At 55.0% G+C, this 17,420-nt stretch overlaps 1 protein-coding gene across 1 annotated transcript; it reads right to left on the reverse strand.

The window, feature by feature from the left end:
- Window positions 1-613: 613 nt before the first annotated feature.
- Window positions 614-14,261, reverse strand: LOC140917893 (deoxyribonuclease-1-like). Its single transcript, XM_073361416.1, has 8 exons — window positions 14,115-14,261; window positions 11,077-11,165; window positions 7,684-7,767; window positions 6,988-7,103; window positions 5,410-5,522; window positions 4,053-4,207; window positions 2,973-3,069; window positions 614-667 (listed from the first exon to the last, which is right to left on the reverse strand). Exons 1-8 carry the CDS (start codon window positions 14,259-14,261, stop codon window positions 614-616), a joined length of 855 nt encoding a protein of 284 aa, XP_073217517.1.
- Window positions 14,262-17,420: the final 3,159 nt, after the last annotated feature.

Raw genomic sequence — 17,420 nt, forward strand, 5'->3', positions numbered from 1 at the left:
TTTTAAACACATGCATGAAGGCTGGAACCTGGCTCTTTTAATGAAAGCCAAGAGTCTGCTATAATCACATGACTCTAAGAGCTAGGGCTTTATGAAAAACACCAGATATCATGCGACTCCAGAGTTGGCTTCTAGCCAATCATCAAGCACTTATAAAACTGCCCCTCATTCAGCCTATGTTAATTGCACATACCCATTGGTCACAAAATCAGCGCCGCCCCAGCCCTGTTGCCCAGCATAACGCTCCAGGATGCCCCGAGACCAAAGATTTCAAAGCTTACTAACTACATTGCATGAAGGGCATTCCCAATGGCATGGCATGGCATGGATATGCCAGTTATCCAGGTACCCAGTAAATGACGCTGGTGGGCCATTCGATGCAGCACCTAGAGAGGTGGGTTTGTGACCAGCCATGAGGATGTGCCAGGAGCAGCAGGTAGATGCCAGGAGGCTGGTATTTGGCTATAATCGTAGATGCTAAGGTTCATCCTGGGGAGCTCGTCTGAAGGCGTTGGCGCTGCAGCCAGCAGCAGCCAAAGGGAATATGAATGCGGTAGAGGTTGCTTTGCTGGTAGCTATGGGGGGGATGGAGCAAAGCAGGAGCAGGCGAGCCTCAGCGAGCCCTCAGAGTCACTTCCACCGGGAAATGGTCACTGACGGCCAGGGCCTGGACACAAAAGGGAGAAATCACAGAGCCTAAGTTGTGGGGCTGCTCAGCAGGCATCAGATACAGCTTGTCCATGACCTCGTGTCATGGCTCTTGTCACATGAATCCTGGCAATTCCTGAGGTGCAGCAGGAGGCAGAATGGGCTAATGGACAGAGCATGTGTCTAGATCTGTTCCGTGCCCTGATACCGACTCATTGCATGGCCTTGGGCAAATCACCCAACCACTCCATGCCTCAGTGTCCCCACCTGTACAATGGGGATAACGCTGACCATCCCTATCACTGGGCTCTGCCAGGGTGAGTCAATTAATATTAATGAGGTGATCTGAGATCCTCCTATGCAAGGTGACTCATTGTCAAACGCAGGGTTCCCGTTAGCTCCCTGCCTTTGGGAAGGAGAGCTCCCTAGGGGTCTGCATGGCTTTAGATGAGCTCCCAGGCGTGAGCTCCATCAGGAGTGTGAGTGCAAACCAGGGGAAGCCCGGCCTGCACTCATCCCATGGACATCAAGGCCAGCGGCACACGTTGAACAGGAGGCCAATGCCAGAATGAGCCAAGGCTCCCCCAGCTCCTCCCTCAAGCTCAGAGCCCTTTACAGAGGGGAAACTGAGGCACAGAGCAGCAAGGCGAACTGGCCGTGCAATTCAAGCCTAAGGTTTAACCCTCTCCTGCCCTGCGCCTTGGGGAGTCATTCAGACTGGTGCAAAGAATGTGTGAAATGCTCCCAGCCTGAGCTGGCCTGGAGCGTGTTACCATCACTTCACACAGCCACTCTAACCAACCACACAAGGGGAAAGTCCTGGGTTATCAGGCCCTTGGCCTCTCGACGCCCCTTCCTGCGCCCTAGCCACTGAGCCACGCTGCCTACACAGTGCCCCCAAGAGCGTTGCCTCCTTCATGCAGTCTACATGCATGCAAAACACAGCCACAGTCCCCAGGGGAGATGGCCTCCCGAGGCGCTGAATGGTTCTGTGCAGCGAGCCCCCTGAGTGATGCCTGAGTGGTGGCATCCAATCACGTAAGAGCACAGACGCATGAGCTGCAGTGGACAGCACTGTCGAAGGGAGAGCCAAGACCTCAGTGTAATTTACCCTCTAATTCCCCAGCGCTGTGAAAGGAGCAGCCGGAGTCTCCTTTCTCACCTACACCCAGATGTGCCAATTTCTATTTTTCTCAAGGGGTGCTCCATCTCTGCTCTGCCCCGAAGCCCTGCCCCCATTCCATCCCTTCCCTCAAGGCCCCACCTTCACTTCACCTCTTCCCGCCCCAAGCCCCCCACCCACCTGCCACTCGCTGCTCTCCACTCTCCCCCAAGACCCTCCACCAGCTGCCAAACGGCTGTTTGGCTGCACCGCCTATCAGCTGTTTGGTGGCATCTCCGGATTAGTTGATTGGGGGCACTGCCGAACAGCTGTGGCTGGTGGGCGCTGAGCACCCACTATTTTTTTCCATGGGTGGTCCAGCCCCGGAGCACCCATGGAGTCAGCACCTATGGTTATACCAGTTGACAGCTGGTCTGCCAAGAACAATGGTTACCCCAGGGAGAAAGCAGGATCAGGCCCGGGGTTTTAACCCATGGCAGGGGCTAACTGCAGGTGTGGGGATATTCTACACAATATCCATAAGAAAACAGCCACTAGCAAGCACTGGCAGGGGCGGAGCGAGCTGTACAGCATAGAGCCAACAGGACCCTCCAAGTGTAAATGCTGTGTCCTGGCCAGGATGTAACCATGTCTAGGGCCCGTCATCCTACCCCTTGGGCAGTCAGTGACAGCCAAGTGTGTGGGAAAGGCTGCCCTGCAGATCCTGCACTCTTACTCTGCCCCGCATTCACTCTACACAAGATGTGGGACAATGGAGAATCAGGCCTGTAGGGTCTCCAGCCTCGTCTACACCCACAAGCGGTACCCCTTTTGCCCTCAAGTGTGGATGGAGTTAGACTGGTCTAAAGGTGCTTACCCCGGGATAGCTCTTCCCATCTGGGAAGGGGAACAAGCTATCCAGCCCCTTTATATTGGTATAACTGCATCCACACGAGTTCCTGCCCCTGTAACTATAGCAGTACCCCCCAAACCCACACAGTTATAGCAGGACAACACCTGTGTATAGAACAGGCCTTAGTGTAGCTGAGCTGGACTAGCCTTTAACTCTGGGAGACTCCCTGCAAAGCTTGATGCAGTGATCTCTGAGCTTGGCCCCAGTCCTGACCAGCTGTCGTTTGTCCCCTGGCTAGCTAGCAGCTATTGTCTCTGCTCACAGCTAGGTGCTCTGAGAGCATGCAGGCAGGTTGTCGGCTTCACTTACATCCTTGAGCTGCAGGTGGAAAGTCTCCTGGAAGTTGTTGACCTTGGCAGATTTGTCCACCGTACAGTGCTGCAGCTCAGAGCCACTCACCACGATCCTGTGACATGCCACAAGGGGCTAGGGTTAAACACTGCACTTCTCAGGCAGCTGGGCTTCAGGGTCACACCCTGCAGGGAATGCCCTCGCCCACCCCAGAGCCAGGCTGGAGCCCAGGGCCAACGATGGCAGCGCTGCTGGTGGGGTTCCTCACCAGCTTCCCTAAGTAGTGGAGCCAGGGAGAGTGCTGGGGGGAGCTGACAGGGTGGCTTGGTTTGTGCAGTCCTGGGGGAAAAATCCCTCTCCCCTGCAGCTAGACCCCCCGGGGCTCTCAGCCAGCTCCATCTGGTGTGGAAGCTGAGCTCAGTGGAGGCAGGTGACAGCTGAACGTGGGGCCAAGTTCCAGCGGCACCTGATTCCAGAACCTTCTGGAGAGAGCCAGGCTTCCTATTGCACCCGGGTGTGTGGGGAGCACACACCCACAGCACAGCACAGGGCAATCAGGGTTAATGAGTGTCCTGGCTGGGCTACAGTGTCTCTCTGCAGTCTGGGCCAGAGGCTGTGGTTTTCCCCAGCTGAAGGGGTCTCTGAGTATTCCCAGATATGGTCCTACGAGTGATGACCTTCTGTGCTAGGGCACTGCCCACCTGCGGTCCTCTCCTTGTCCCTTTTCATCCCCTCCCCGTCATTTGCTGTCCCCAGGGCTGGCTCTGGCCGCATTAGGCTGTCTCTTGGGGCTGCTGTCATTCCTATCTCTGATGTGCCGTGGTGCTCACATGGTACCCTCCTGCCAGGTGACTGCATTGCTCAGGGACCGGCAGTCCCAGGGACCGAAACCCGCTACTGACTGGTAGAACAGGCACAGCCTGGGCAGAGGCAGTGCAGGCTCCCCCGACAGCCCACTGCCCATCTGCCTCAGCACCAGCCCAACCCCCAAGGGCTGATGGGGAGCCCACAGACCATGGAGCCCTGGGCTTCTCCTTACAGCTGCCAGGCACAGGCCCAGTAGCGGCACTGGGGATGATCAGCAGCAGCTCTCCTCACCGGTCGTAGGCGCAGTCTGTGTACGACACAGTGGTGTCTGCACTGTCTGGGATGAGCCACTGGAAGGCGTCGCTGGTTCGCAGGCGGATGGAAGGCCAGTCCTGCGGCCCGACGTAGGAGCAGTCGGCATTGAAGTCTCCCAGGAAGAGGATGTTCTGCCAAGGAAGTGCCAGGTCAGTGCGGGGGGCCCAGCCAGGCAAGAACCTCACGCACGGCAACCTCCCTGAGCCCTTCGCTCTGGAGTGTCCCAGGCAGCCCTGCCAGTGCCACAAGCTGAGGTCTCGCTGGCTAACCACTGCTCTCCTTGGCTGTGGCTGTCTTTGTGGCTAAGGCAGGGGCAGAAGCTGATACATGGTGGTTTGGGGGTCTGTCACTCCCTCTGGCTATTCTGCTGGTTCCTTCTCTGCACGGGGCGGGGTGTCGTCTTCTCTGGGGCTGGGGTCATGAGGCTTTCCTTCTGCTCAGATACACCATGAAGTCCTGGCTCCACAATGACCTGGGCCAGGGGGGCTGATGCTTCATCTGCAGAGCAGGGGCAGCACAGGCAGGGCCCCCCATGCCTCCTGCTGATGTACCCAGCCCTGCCCTGGAGAGAGCAGCTCTAAGGAGGGAGCGCAGTGCAGGTGCCCAGGCTCTGGTGCCAAGACCACCCCTAGGGTGACGTGCTCTGTGCACCTCCCTGGCTCAATGTCATCAGGGAACAGCTGGCTTCAGTCACCACTGTCCTGGGCCCAATGCCAGCAGGTGAAAGGGCCTACAGCCCATTCCTGATTGATCGAGCCTTCGGCACACTGGGACTGTGCTGTCCAGGCTGAGCCGCGGAACCCCTCGATTTAGCTGGAAGCGGGTCCGAGATCCTCGTTCGCCATCGGTGTGATGAAGGGTGGAGACCCTGGCAGGGAAGCAGGAAGGAACCCACACCTCCCCACCCTTGGGCACTCTGCGGCGAGGGTCCCAGAGGGGTTGTGTGGCTCTGAGGCCTATGGGCCGAGGGCTGAAGGGGTTGGGGGCAGTGCAGTTGGGCCTCTCTGCTCCACAGCTTTGTTCAACACAGATCAGTATGTGGATATGGACGAAGGGAGATTCGCTTCCCCAGAGGCAAACCCTGCTGGTTAGCTCCTGGCTGTTCCCTCTGACCATTCCTGGTAACCTACACTGGCCCAGGCAGACAGAGCAGCTCTGCACAGGAAGTCGGGGGTCGGCATAAGTAATAGACTAGCCAGGACCTTCCACAGCCAAGTTAGCTGATGTCTCATCCTGGCAGCAGCAGCCTTACCCGAGACAAGCGGGGGAAGGAATGCCAGTGAGTTCATTCACACGGCAGGCACTGGGTTTGCATGCGGCTACATCTGCTTACGTCAGTCCCCCACTTGTTAATGACATCTAAGTAGACATCATAGAGGGCGTCGATCTCTGCCACAGCCTCACTGGGGGCCGTATGCAAGGGCACCAGCACGAATTCCGGCACCTCTGCCAAAGACACAAGTTACACAGCCAGCCATTTTCCATGCGCACACGGAGTCGTCACCCATCCTCCCTGCTGTCTCTCTCTCACACACATCTGGGACTGTTCCACCTTGGGGTTCCCAAGACCATGCTCTCCGTATGGACACTTCCCCTCCCACTCAGAATCAGGCAGGACTGGGACTTGAACCAGGATCTCCTATTACTTGTGCTTACTCTATTGTCACTTGGCAGTTCCCACAGTGCTAGCAGCTCCAGTTGGCCATGCTGGCCTCTCTGGGTCCCTCTGCACTTGTGTGCTGCCCTCCTGGGTCAGTGCCATCCATAAAGCTGCCCCTGGTTGGCTTTGTGCCAAAGCAGCAGCTGTCAAAGGAAGCCTCTGGGCTGGGCTCCCGCTGGCCAGGACTGTCGCTGCTTCTCCCCGGCTGCTCTGAGGAGTTCAGGCCCCATGAGAACGGCTGCCGTGGGGTTTGTATGTCAGTGCACAGCCACCCTTTTCCTCCCTCAGCCCCGTGACCAATCATACCCCAAGGAGCAATGGGATTGCGGGCTGGCAGAGGGGCAGGTATACTCACAGCCCGTTGAACCCCCACGACCCCAAAGCTAAGCTCTAGGTCCCAACTGCACCTGGCTTTACAATGAGCTGAACTGATCCCCTGCCACTGACCCCCAGCTCAAGGGATGCAAACGCCACCCCCCAACCTGCCAGACACTGGGATTCAGGTTCAGTGTCCAAGATCAGCCCCCTGCAGGGGCGTATGCCGTGAAACAGCCCCAGGCACGCACTCCGCAAGCCAGCATCCAGACCCACACCCATCGGGGACTGCAGGTCTTGAACCCTGGTCCATAGGGCACTTCAGCACCAGTAAGCGCCAACCCGCCACCCACTGACCTGCTAACCGGTGTCCGAGTAGGAGCTGAACTCCGCCAGAGAACCTCAGTCCTCCAGCTGGCAGAACACGGGGGGTCCTCACTGCTTCACTGCAACTATATAAACCCAGCACAGGAACAGGAAGATGTCTATGCTGCCAGGATCTCCCTGCTCAAGGCTGCTTCCCCTGGCATACCTGCTTCTGTTACCTGCTAATGAGCTCCTGGTAACCTGGCCCTGCCTGACCCCGGACCTTGGTTTGCTCTCTGGCCTGTTCTGGACGCTGACCTCCTGGTATCAGACTGGTCCTGACTCCCAATGCTTGCTCCAACCACTAGGTCAGGCTGCCCACATACCAGTCAGAATAACTTCCCAGAACCGGACCCAGCCCCACGCTCCCCCTATTGGATCTAGGCCTGTCCTGAGTTGAAGCATCATTCCCAAAGACTTTGCCGAACTCTCCATGGTAACGTTCCTTGTTCCCTGGTGGGAGGGGTCAGCGTGTGGGGGAGCAGGGGTTTCTCTAGCTAGATGCAGGATGGCCTGGGGTGCTGCTGCTCCCAGTGCCATGGGGCAGAGAGATCCCTGGGCCCCGCTTACCTGTGTAGGGGGAAGAGAACTTCACAATGAAGGGTTCCCTGCTGAAGGTGTCGCTCCCACAGGGCTCACAGCCATCATCGTAGCAGTAACTGTCCACCACCGACACTACACCCGTCCTGCCGGGAGGAGAGATGGAATGACCACACGCAGTCAGGTGGCTCCACTCTGGGGTGGGCCCTGGTGCACCCAGGGTAGGATGGCCAGGTGTCCGGTTTTCTATCCCAAAGTCCAGTCAAAAAGGGGACCTGACAGAGTCCGGTCAGATCTACTGACCAGACACCTAATGTCCGGTTACTGTAGGCTGGATAGGAGCCAAGTCATCACCCACACCAGCCCCTATATGGCCAGGGCCACCTCCTACCTGCATCAGATGGCTGCAGCTCCAAGCACCAGCAAAGCAAGTGAGTCCCTCCTGAGCCGGTTAGAGGGGTTGGAGGGGAAAAGCAGCAAGTGACAGGAGGGAGGGTGGAAGAAGAGTAGACAGGGGCAGGGTGTCAGCAGGAAGAGGCGTGGCAGGGCAGAGGTGGGGCCTCGGGGGAAGAGGTGGGGCAGGGTGTGGCCTCAGGGGAAGGGGCAGGGCTGGGGAGGTTCCGTTTTTCAAATGTTACCAAATTGGCAACCCTAGCCCAGGGACATGCATGCAGAGAGCAGCAGTGGTTGGGTAGGAGGCGCTGTGGCTGTTTCCTGGATCCTTACCGGTAGATGAAGAGGTATTGCTCCTTGTAGGCACTCTGGCCCAGGGGCTCGCTGATCACATAGCTGTATGGCTGCAGAGAAGCCCTAGAGTGGGGGTGGCAGAAAAGCCGGCAGTGAGGTCCGTGCTGGAGCAGGGAGGGCCGTGCACACGTCCAGCACATCTCCCTGCTCCTGCACCACCTCCCACCATTCCCATCCCACCCCCAGCTGATCTCCCAGCCAGCATAGGTAGGAGTAACCCTGCCTGCTTTACGGCTGAGACGTCTCCCTCCATGCAGGCCCCTTGCCACTCTGTTCCAGGAAGCCAGGTTTGGGGGGGAGGGGAGGGTGTCTCAGGGAGCATCATTCCCATGGGGCCCCTTCAATATGTAGGCTGGCTTGACATGAGTAATTGGACGTGGGTGAGGCCTCATTTCTTGGGAGACAGGATTAGGGAGGTAAGTGGAGCAGCAGGGTGGAACCAGACTGTCTGTGGTGGCTAAGATAAGGGGGGACCCTCAGGGAACCGCTGACAATGGACAAGATAACAATGGGTCAGCGAAGCCTGGAAGGTGAGCCAAGGCAAAGAGAAAGTTGTGCATGGACAGTGCATGTTGTACAGGGATTGGGTCCTCCAAAAGAAGCACGCCCATCCCCCAACCAGTGCTTCAATGGCATGTGTACCTGTCTATAAAAACAGAGGGTTGCTGGGTCACTTTGGATGGGCGGTACCGGTATGCCCGATCCTCACCCCTTCCACTTGAGTCTGATCAACTCAGCGTAGCTTCGCTGCAGGCCCAACGAAGAGACCTGAGTGATGGGAGTGGAGTCGAACTGAGTTCTTGGGAAGCCGAGTGGAAGAGGTCTTGTGGGAACCCCTCTGCCACAGAGGTGCTGAGCACCTGTGACTCCCGCCACATCAGGGACATCTGCAGGTGGCCTCAGCTCTCATACCAGAATCAGACCTCGCTGGTGTCATGTTACCCCTGGCCTGAGGCTGTCTGCTCCCTCTGCACTTCCCAAGCCCATTCCAGCCCTCTCTGCCCCTTTGACAGGCTTCTCCTGAGGGGTTGGTGGCCCCTGTCCCTTGTCACCAATTCACACCTATATAGTAGGGCCCAGTTCTGACCTCACACCGGTTTCACACTGGATGGCCTCCACTGGCTGTAATGGAGTTACCCCTCATTTATACCTGGGTACATGAGATCAGAATCAGTGTATACAGTCACTTTGCACTGGTGTAAACGGCTGCACAGGGGGCACAGCAGGAGAGCCCCAGGCCCCACGATTTTTGTCTGCCCTGTCAGCAAACACCCAATCTATTTTCGTAAGTAACCATTGGAATGTGGGGGGAGGGGCATCTCCTGTGATCTTCCTTCCCTGTTTCCTCTGGGCTCAGCTTGTCACCGCATCACACAGGCAGTGTCACGTGTGTGTCACACCTCGCCCCTCACGCACTACACCACCCTCTTTTGGTGAGGCCATTCTCTCTTGTAAAGTGGGTGGTGTGGCACGTAGGGCTGCTGGCTGTCTCTGGGAGGCCCCCTGCACATTACAAAATGGGGGCGGTTGGCAAAAATCTACCCTGCGCACATTTGGTCAGAAGCCTGGGTAGCATTGGAGTCAGTGGTGTAAACTAGAGTAGCCACGAAGATGCTGTAATCCCAGGGGAAAGCAGTCATCCAAGGATCCCGCCCAATCCCAGATTCTGGCCATGACCTGCTCAGTGTCTGCACCTTGCTGATGTCCTCAGTGAGTTCTGTGCTCCTCTGTTTGTGCTGTCTTTTGTATACAAGATTATTGCCCCGAAATATGCCACCCTGGTACCACTGTACCCCATGTCATGCTTGCTTTGTGAGAATGGCGGCGTGTGGCGCCAGGCAGGGATGCCCAGGTCCCTTCACACGCGTGTGCCTTTCGGTGGTGAAAAGCTCCAGAGACCCACGAGGGTGTTTGTGATGGGGCATTTGCCCCATACTGGCCAGTAAGGAGAGGGGCTGTGAGGAGTGACCGATCAGGGACCGGCAGGCCCATATAAAAGAGCCGCAGAGCAGATCAGGGTCAGTATTGACTGGAATTTGAGGAGGAAGAACTGTGTCTGGAGGTGGCTGCAACCCAGTAGCACACGGGTGGGCAAACTTTTTGGCCCAAGGGCCACATCAGTATTGTGAAACTCTATGGAGGGCCAGGTAGGGAAGGCTGTGCCTCCCCAAAGGGCCTGGCCCCCGCCCCCTGTCCGCCTCCTCCCACTTCCTGCCCCCTGACTGCCCCCCTCAGAAGCCCTGACCCATCCAACCCCCCCTGCTCCTTGTCCCCTAACCGCCCCCCTGGAACCCCACCTCCTATCCAATCCCCTCTGCTGCCTGTCCCCTGACTGCCCTGACCCCTACCCACACCCTTGACAGGCCCCCTGGGACTCCCATGCCTATCCAACCCCCCTGTTCCCAATCCCCTGACTGCCCCCCAGAATCTCCTGCCCCTTATCCAACCCCCCTGCTGCCTGCCCCCTTACCATGCCGCTCAGAGCGACAGGTGTTCGCAGCCCCACCGTCTGGCCGGAGCCAGCCATGCTGCCCATGCTGCCTGGCAGGAACTGCAGGCCAGAGCACTGGCGGTGCATTGAGGCTATGGAGGAGGGGGTTCAGCGTGGGAGGGGCCGGGGGCTATCCTCCCTGGCCGGAGCTCAGGGGCCGGGTGTAGTTTGCCCACCTCTGCTGTAGCACCTTGGACACAGCAGTGCAGGCAGGAACCCGGGGAGAAGAGAAGGAGCTCCGGATGGGCTGGTGAGACTGAGGAAGGGGCTGTGGCCATGGGGAAGTGGCCCAGGGAAATGCAGTGATAGTAAAGGCAAAGGAATGCAGTAAGTGACTGTGGTGTGGAGGGTCCCTGGGCTGGGACCCAGAGCAGTGGGTGGGCCTGGGTCCCTCCACTCACCACTGGGGAAGTGGCAGAACTGTTGAGGAGGTAAACCTCCCCCGGAAGCACGGAACCCAGATAGTGACATGGCCCGAGGGCTGAGCCACGAAGAGGATGCTGCGGTACCTGATGCTGCAAGAGGGGTTGCAGGTGGACTGCGGCTGAAGTGGTGGGGTGGGTGCAGACCGTGGATGGGGGTGTTGGCCTCAAGCTAATCCCCAGAGTGACCAGGAGGAGGTGCCAGACCAGCGGTGAGTGATGCGCCCTGTGACACTGTCACTGAGTCAGTTATGCCAGAGCCACCTGCAGAGCCCCAGCTCCAGCACTCCCTTCATCTAAACTGCTGTGGGCAGCCGCGTAACCTTCCCCATATGGCTGGCTGGGTGCTGCACTCGAAGGAGCCTCGTTTATATCTGCTCTAAAACACTCCAGACCACAGCAAGGTTTTAGGCTCCTCCCCTTCTTCCTCCCCCCCTTCCATGTAGGTTTGGAAAACACCTGTTGAGCTGATCCATCAGTCCCTGGACGGCACTCAGGTCAGAGTCACGGACCTCCTGCACCACAGTGATGTCGTACGTCTGCAAGATCTGGGGAAAACACAAAGCGCCGTGCTGTGAAGCCGAGCCTGGTGCAGGCTGCATGTGCAGTGCCTAACACCCCAGCTTCCCTTAGATATGCACAAACGCTGGGAAAATCGCTGAGAACACCCAGCAAAATCCCAGGCCGCAGCCAGCCACCAGAAGGGTGGTGTCCCCAGGGCCAACATGCCCCTTCACACACCAGCTGAGCCAGGCATTTACCTATCTTCTGCTGCAGTGCACGAGCTGGGGGGAAGGAGCTGAGCCCTGGGGTGACTTAGATGGGGAAACAGAGGAGAACATGAGGAAATGGCAGCTTTCAGACTGAAGCTGTTCCAGAAGGGTTCAAAAATCAGCCAGCAGGATCCCAACACAGCAGTGATTGCACAAGATGAGTTTCACTGCCATGGGGAACGCCAGCCAGGCTGCCAGGGTTACCCTCTGTCTGTCTCTGAAAACACTGTGGAATCTGAAAAAAGAAAAGGAGGACTTGTGGCACCTGAATCTGAAGTGGTGATAGATAGATAGATAGATCTAGATCAGGGGTCGGCCACCTTTTAGAAGCGGTGTGCCGAGTCTTCATTTATTCACTCTAATTTAAGGTTTTGCGTGCCAGTAATACATTTTAACATTTTTAGAAGGTCTCTTTCTATAAGTCTATAATATATAACTAAACTATTGTTGTATGTGTAAAGTAAATAAGGTTTTTAAAATGTTTAAGAAGCTTCATTTAAAATTAAATTAAAATGCAGAGCCCCCCGGACCGGTGGCCAGGACCCGGGCAGTGTGAGTGCCACTGAAAATCAGCTTGCGTGCTGCCTTTGGCACATGTGCCATAGGTTGCCTACCCTTGATCTAGATAATGGTCCATCTAGCCCAGTATCCTTGTGCCAGATGCTTCAGAGGGAATGAACAGAACAGGGTAATTATTGAGTGATCTATCCCAGTTTCTGGCAGTCATCAGCCACATGGTCTCCTATAACATTGAGAAGTGAAACCAAGGTCCCAGATAGATAGATATGTAAGCAGGGGAATGGTCCCGCTATTGTGGGGAACTTTCCTGGCTTATACACTACCACGGTGAAACGGGCTAGCGAAAGGCTCTGAGTCCTCGCTCCCACTTCCTTTACCCAGAGGCCTGTCTGACCTCAAGGGCTTCCCTCCCACTCTCCTGGGTGTCAGAGTCCTCTCCTGGGTGTCAGAGTCCTCGTAACCCCAATAAGGCTGGGCCCAGGATTCCTGGGGGTCTCGACCCCCAACCTTGTTGTGGTCACTTAGGGCAGGGGCTAGGATGTCCCCTCTCCGGGGTGCTCTCTCTGCACTGGATGCTTCACTGATCATTACATATAGTTCAAAGCAAATACAGTTTATTAAACAGCCATCAATTTAAAAAAATAAGGAAAAAATGGGACAGGTTAGAAGAAAACACATCACCCCACTCTGTGGCACGGGGACATCACAACCAGTGTCCCTGGAATGTCAGGGAAGTTCAGTCTGTTCCTCACAAGTCCCAGGCCACCTGCTCAGGCCCTGGCTGTGCTACAGAGATGCTGTGGGTCGGACACTTGCTCTGGCAGTGGCCACATGCCCTCAGGCTTTCTTCTTCCCAGCATCACCTCCACCCCGTCAGGGTTACGATCCCCCTCCCAGTGCAGCCTGCAAGGGGCATCTTGGCTGAGGCGTCTCCCTGCGCTGGCCCCGCTGCCCAGGGTCCTCCTTGCTCTCCCCAGCTGCTCACCACACCCAGCTCCGGACTGCTCCAGATCCAGCTCAGCTCCAGCTCCACTCTGCCTCAGCTCCAACTTCAGCTCCACTTTGCCTCAGCACTGCTGCTGCTGCTCTGCCTCCAGCTCCCTGGGCTGCTTCTCTGGCCCCTCTGGCTTTGATTGTTGCAGCTCTTCCCACAGCACAGGCTGCTCTGTGGGCTGCTTCTGTGACTCTGCTCCCAGCACTGACTTGCTTCCTGGGCTGCTTTTCTGGTCCTTCTGGATCTGGCCCAGCTCTGCTCCCCAGCTGAGCTTGAGCCCCTGCTTTTTCCTTAGCTTGGCCCCACTCTGTCTGACCCAGGCAATTCCAGCTTACATGGAGGACAGGACTCCCCTGGCCTCCTGACTCCCTGATTAGCCTGCCTGCCCTGTCAATCAGGCTGACCTGGAGCATTGGCCTCTCCCCATTGTTCCTGGGGTCTGTTAGTCTCAGGGTCTTGATCTCCCATCGACTGTTCCCAGTTCTTTTGGTACTGGGAGTGAGCCAACCAAAACACCCCCACTGAGTTTGAATCAGGGGACAACAGTCCCATTACAGATAGATAGATCGATCGATTTATTTATTTAGGACCTTGGTTTCACTTCTCAGTGTTATAGGGGACCGTGTGGCTGATGACTGCCAGAAACTGGGATGGATCACTCAATAATTATCCTGTTCTGTTCATTCCCTCTGAAGCATCTGGCACCAGCTGCTATTGGAAGAGATTCACCATTAGCCTGATCCAGTGTGGCCATTCTTTTGTTCTGATAGACCATCTATGCCCATACATAACCATCCATTGATCTATCATCTCCTCACTTAGACCTTGGTTTTGCTTCTCAGTGTTATAGGGCACAGTGTGGCTGGAAAGTGTCTCCCTGCAGGGGTTCCTGGGCAGGGCTCAGATAGGCTGTCTCCACTTGTAACCAAGAGGTCTAGGGCATAAGCACCATGGAGGAGGAGTCACACTAACCAGCTTTACTATCTCTAAGCCAATCCTGCTGGAGTAAGCAGAGAAACAACCCAGCACTTGGCCCTTCATCACTTCCCTTTCAGTTGGGTTTCTAAGTAGCCTTCGGCCCAAGTGAGAGCATACTTTCCAGGCCCACAGAAATCACACTTCTGAGAGCCCCTGGGCCAGCTGTTTGATAGAGTCCAGGGTACCCCCAGCTCTCAAGAACTGCTGGTATGTGGGAACTCCCCCATACTCACATTCAAGATGATGCCTGCGATGGTTTCATTGGACAGCTTGCTGTCTCCAAAAGTCTTGATGTTGAAAGCGCAGATTCTCAGGGCAGCGGCTGTGTGCAGCAGGTAGGCCAGGGATAGCAAGGCCAGCGCCGGCCTCATGGCCCCCATCCTGCAGGAAGGAAGGGAAGCAAAGCCCCAAGGGATTGGCAGAGGTTAGTTACAGTAAGAACTGCCTCGCCTGTCCCCAGTCACTGTGCCATGCAGCGATGTTACTCTGGCACAGGTAACAATCTTGAAAGCAGCCCCTGAGATCCCCCTTCCTCGGAGTTTGCCCTCACTGACATTCGCCCTTGAGACTCCCTGGATTCATCTTCCCAATGTCACTCAGCCCGAGAGAAAGGCTCGATTGTTTGGCAGAGGGATGGGGGCGGAGTGCAGGCTGATGCTGCAGGATCCTTCCCTGAAGCTGCTCATACTTCCGTGCTGTTCTCAGTTCACCTGTGCCACTGGATTAACACAGGGCCATTCCCTGAGAATCCTACACAGGTGAAATGCCCACTGAAATTCATGGAGCCAATCCTGATGCACCGACTCCAGTAAACCCAGCCATACCCCCAGCACCCTATGCCAACACATCACTTCCACCTGCACAGCTGTCAGGGGAATGATTCCCCATGCTCCCATTGAAATATCTCACACGCTCATTCAAAGGTCATTGCTTTCAACACCTCTATAAGAGAGCTCCCTCCCCATGCACCCTTCTGTCCGGACAATTGGGTGGTACCTTCAGTAGAAGATCACCACTGTTTTGCTACCACCTTGTGCTGGCCCTTTGTTTGGTGTCCCAAGACACTAGATGGTACACGTGGTTCTTACACATAAAGGGTGAAGTCTTGGCTCCATTGAATCAATGGGAATTTTGCTATTGACTTCAATGGGGCTAGGATTGCACCCAAGGGGTTTGTAAATATAAGAGAAATGCTACATGCCCTTTTCTGCCCTCTTTATTCAGCTGCAGCTGTGCTACTGCAGTGGAGCTGCTTCCTACAGCGGCGGAAGGGGGGTTTCCATCGCTGTAGGAAATCCACCTCTCTGCGCAGCAGTAGCTAGGGTGACGGAAGAAGTCTTCTGTTGTCCTAGCCATGTGTACACCGGGGATTGGGTCATCGTAGCCGCAGCACTCAGGGGTGTGAATTTCACACCCCACCCCACCCCCTTCTGAGTGCTGTAGCTATACCGACCTAACTTTTCAGTACAAAACTTCCACTGAAGTAAGGAGGTCAGGATCAGGGCTTATAGGGAAGTACTATAATTCAGAGAACATAGATCTCCTCAACGACTGTTAATTGACTGGTTTACCCCTGCTGAAGATCTGGCCTTAGATACTGTCTGGTGGAGAAAAATCTGATCTCCAGAAAATTAGATGGAACAGCCGAAGTCTACATCTGTAAGAAGGAAATGAAAGTGCAGCTTACCTTTGATGTCGCTCCGTATGCCCCACGGAGAGCAGAAGTCCCCCCGGCCCCTATTTATGAAAGTTTGTGAAGTCCTGACTTTGCCAAAGGAGGATTCCACTGTTTGCTCAAGGCCTGGTATAGGCTCCATATGGTCATTTTCATGAAAGCAAAGGTTTGCTTAGTGAAAAAATAGCTCTTCCTATCTGAGTTAACAATGATATCTCCAGCCATGGGGTCCAATGTAACTCTAGGAAACGATGCTAATCAATAGCAACAGCCCTTGTGGTTGCGGAGAAAAACTTGAAAACACAAACCCAAAAGGCTCAAAAATCACAAAGTCAATAAAAAGAACCCAGATGGATTATTCTTTAAAAATCTCATGATTTTTAAGGCAATCTCATGAGATTTTGGGGCCTGACATATGATTTTTGAATATGTAGGATTGGCAATATCCCCATGGTCTGAATGAGCCAGGCTTCCTTCCTAATTCCCTGCTAAAGGTAGGTAAGTGGAGTATTTCAATCGTTACCACATTGGTTCAACTATTATTGAAAAAGTTATCACTTCCCAAATGTAACAAGATAAAGAGTGGGTTGCTTGGTTTAAACCAGAGACACATAGTGAAACCAGCTCCATGGTACCCCATGGCTGGGAGCAAACCAAGGCCATGTTCATGTAAAAGAATTGTAATGTCTCAGGGGCCGGTAAGACACACAGAGGTGTGCACACTTCTTCCGAGTAGTGTCCAGGGAGAGAAGCAGTTGCCCTGGGCATTTTCAACACAGAGCTGAAGCCCTGAACTAGAACTCCATTTGGGAAAGCCTGATGCTGCCACTGATACCCCTTTATGCCCCTAAACCCCAATCAACAACAAAGGAAATGAAATGTGTATATATAACACATCTTACCCCAAGCAGAGTTTTGACTCTGGAAAGGGAGAAGAGCCAGAGACTCCATAAAATCCAATAGGGACTTCACTATTGCTCCGTGGAAGGTGAAGGCAGGATAAAACACATGCTCATTTGTCTTTCCTTGTGATAAGCATTAACAGGAACTATGTTCATGCTGTCACTAAAATAAACTAAGAGAGTCTATCCCAACTTTAAGCATTCCTGACTCCTCCCAGGTTTTACCCCACTCCAGCAGTGAAATCCTGGCCCCATTGAAGAAGTCATTGGGAGTTTGGGCAGCTATTGAGCGGACTTGGGATTGCCAGCTGTTCCAGGGACAGGAAGAGGCAGCTGAGGAGGGGTTTTTCATCCCCTTCAGCTCCTGCACAGAACTCAAGGGGCAGGTGCCTATCTGATCTACGGCACCCTTCTCAAGGGGCTCAATCTCCCCAGTCTCCTCTCCACCCACACCTGTAACTCCTATGGCTGCAGACCTAGAGCCCGGCTGCTTTAGGGTTGCCAACCCTCCAGGATTGTTCTGGAGTCTCCAGGAATTAAAGATTAATTTTTAATTAAAGGCTACCTCATGGGATGAAATCTCCATGAAATCTCCAGCCAACCCAAATTGGCAACCCTAGCCTGCTTACTCCCCAGTCCCCAGCCAGGACCCTCCAACCTCCCCAGTTGCTACTTTCCAGAGGAGGGGTGAATCTTTAGCCCCAAATGCCTCTTTTAGTGGCACTGTCAGCTAGAAGAAAAGGAGTACTTGTGACACCTTAGAGACTAACAAATTTATTTGAGCATAAGCTTTTGTGAGCTACCGATGAAGTGAGCTATAGCTCATGAAAGCTTATGCTCAAATAAATTTGTTCGTCTCTAAGGTGCCACAAGTACTCCTTTTCTTTTTGCGGATACAGACTAACACGGCTGCTACTCTGAAACTGTCAGCTAGGGAGACCTCAGCCTCTATGGCCCATTTA

Source organism: Lepidochelys kempii, chromosome 10 (assembly GCF_965140265.1).
Source record: "Lepidochelys kempii isolate rLepKem1 chromosome 10, rLepKem1.hap2, whole genome shotgun sequence".
NCBI lineage: Eukaryota > Metazoa > Chordata > Testudines > Cheloniidae > Lepidochelys > Lepidochelys kempii.

Excerpts from the sequence above, each read along its gene's own strand:
- LOC140917893 (XM_073361416.1), bottom strand. The coding sequence starts at position 14,261 with ATGGGGGCCATGAGGCCGGCGCTGGCCTTGCTATCCCTGGCCTACCTG. Across the intron at positions 11,166-14,114 it reads TCGCAGGCATCATCTTGAAT|ATCTTGCAGACGTACGACAT; the intron begins GTGAGTATGGGG and ends TGTTTTCCCCAG. Across the intron at positions 4,208-5,409 it reads TTAACAAGTGGGGGACTGAC|AACATCCTCTTCCTGGGAGA; the intron begins GTAAGCAGATGT and ends CTTCCTTGGCAG.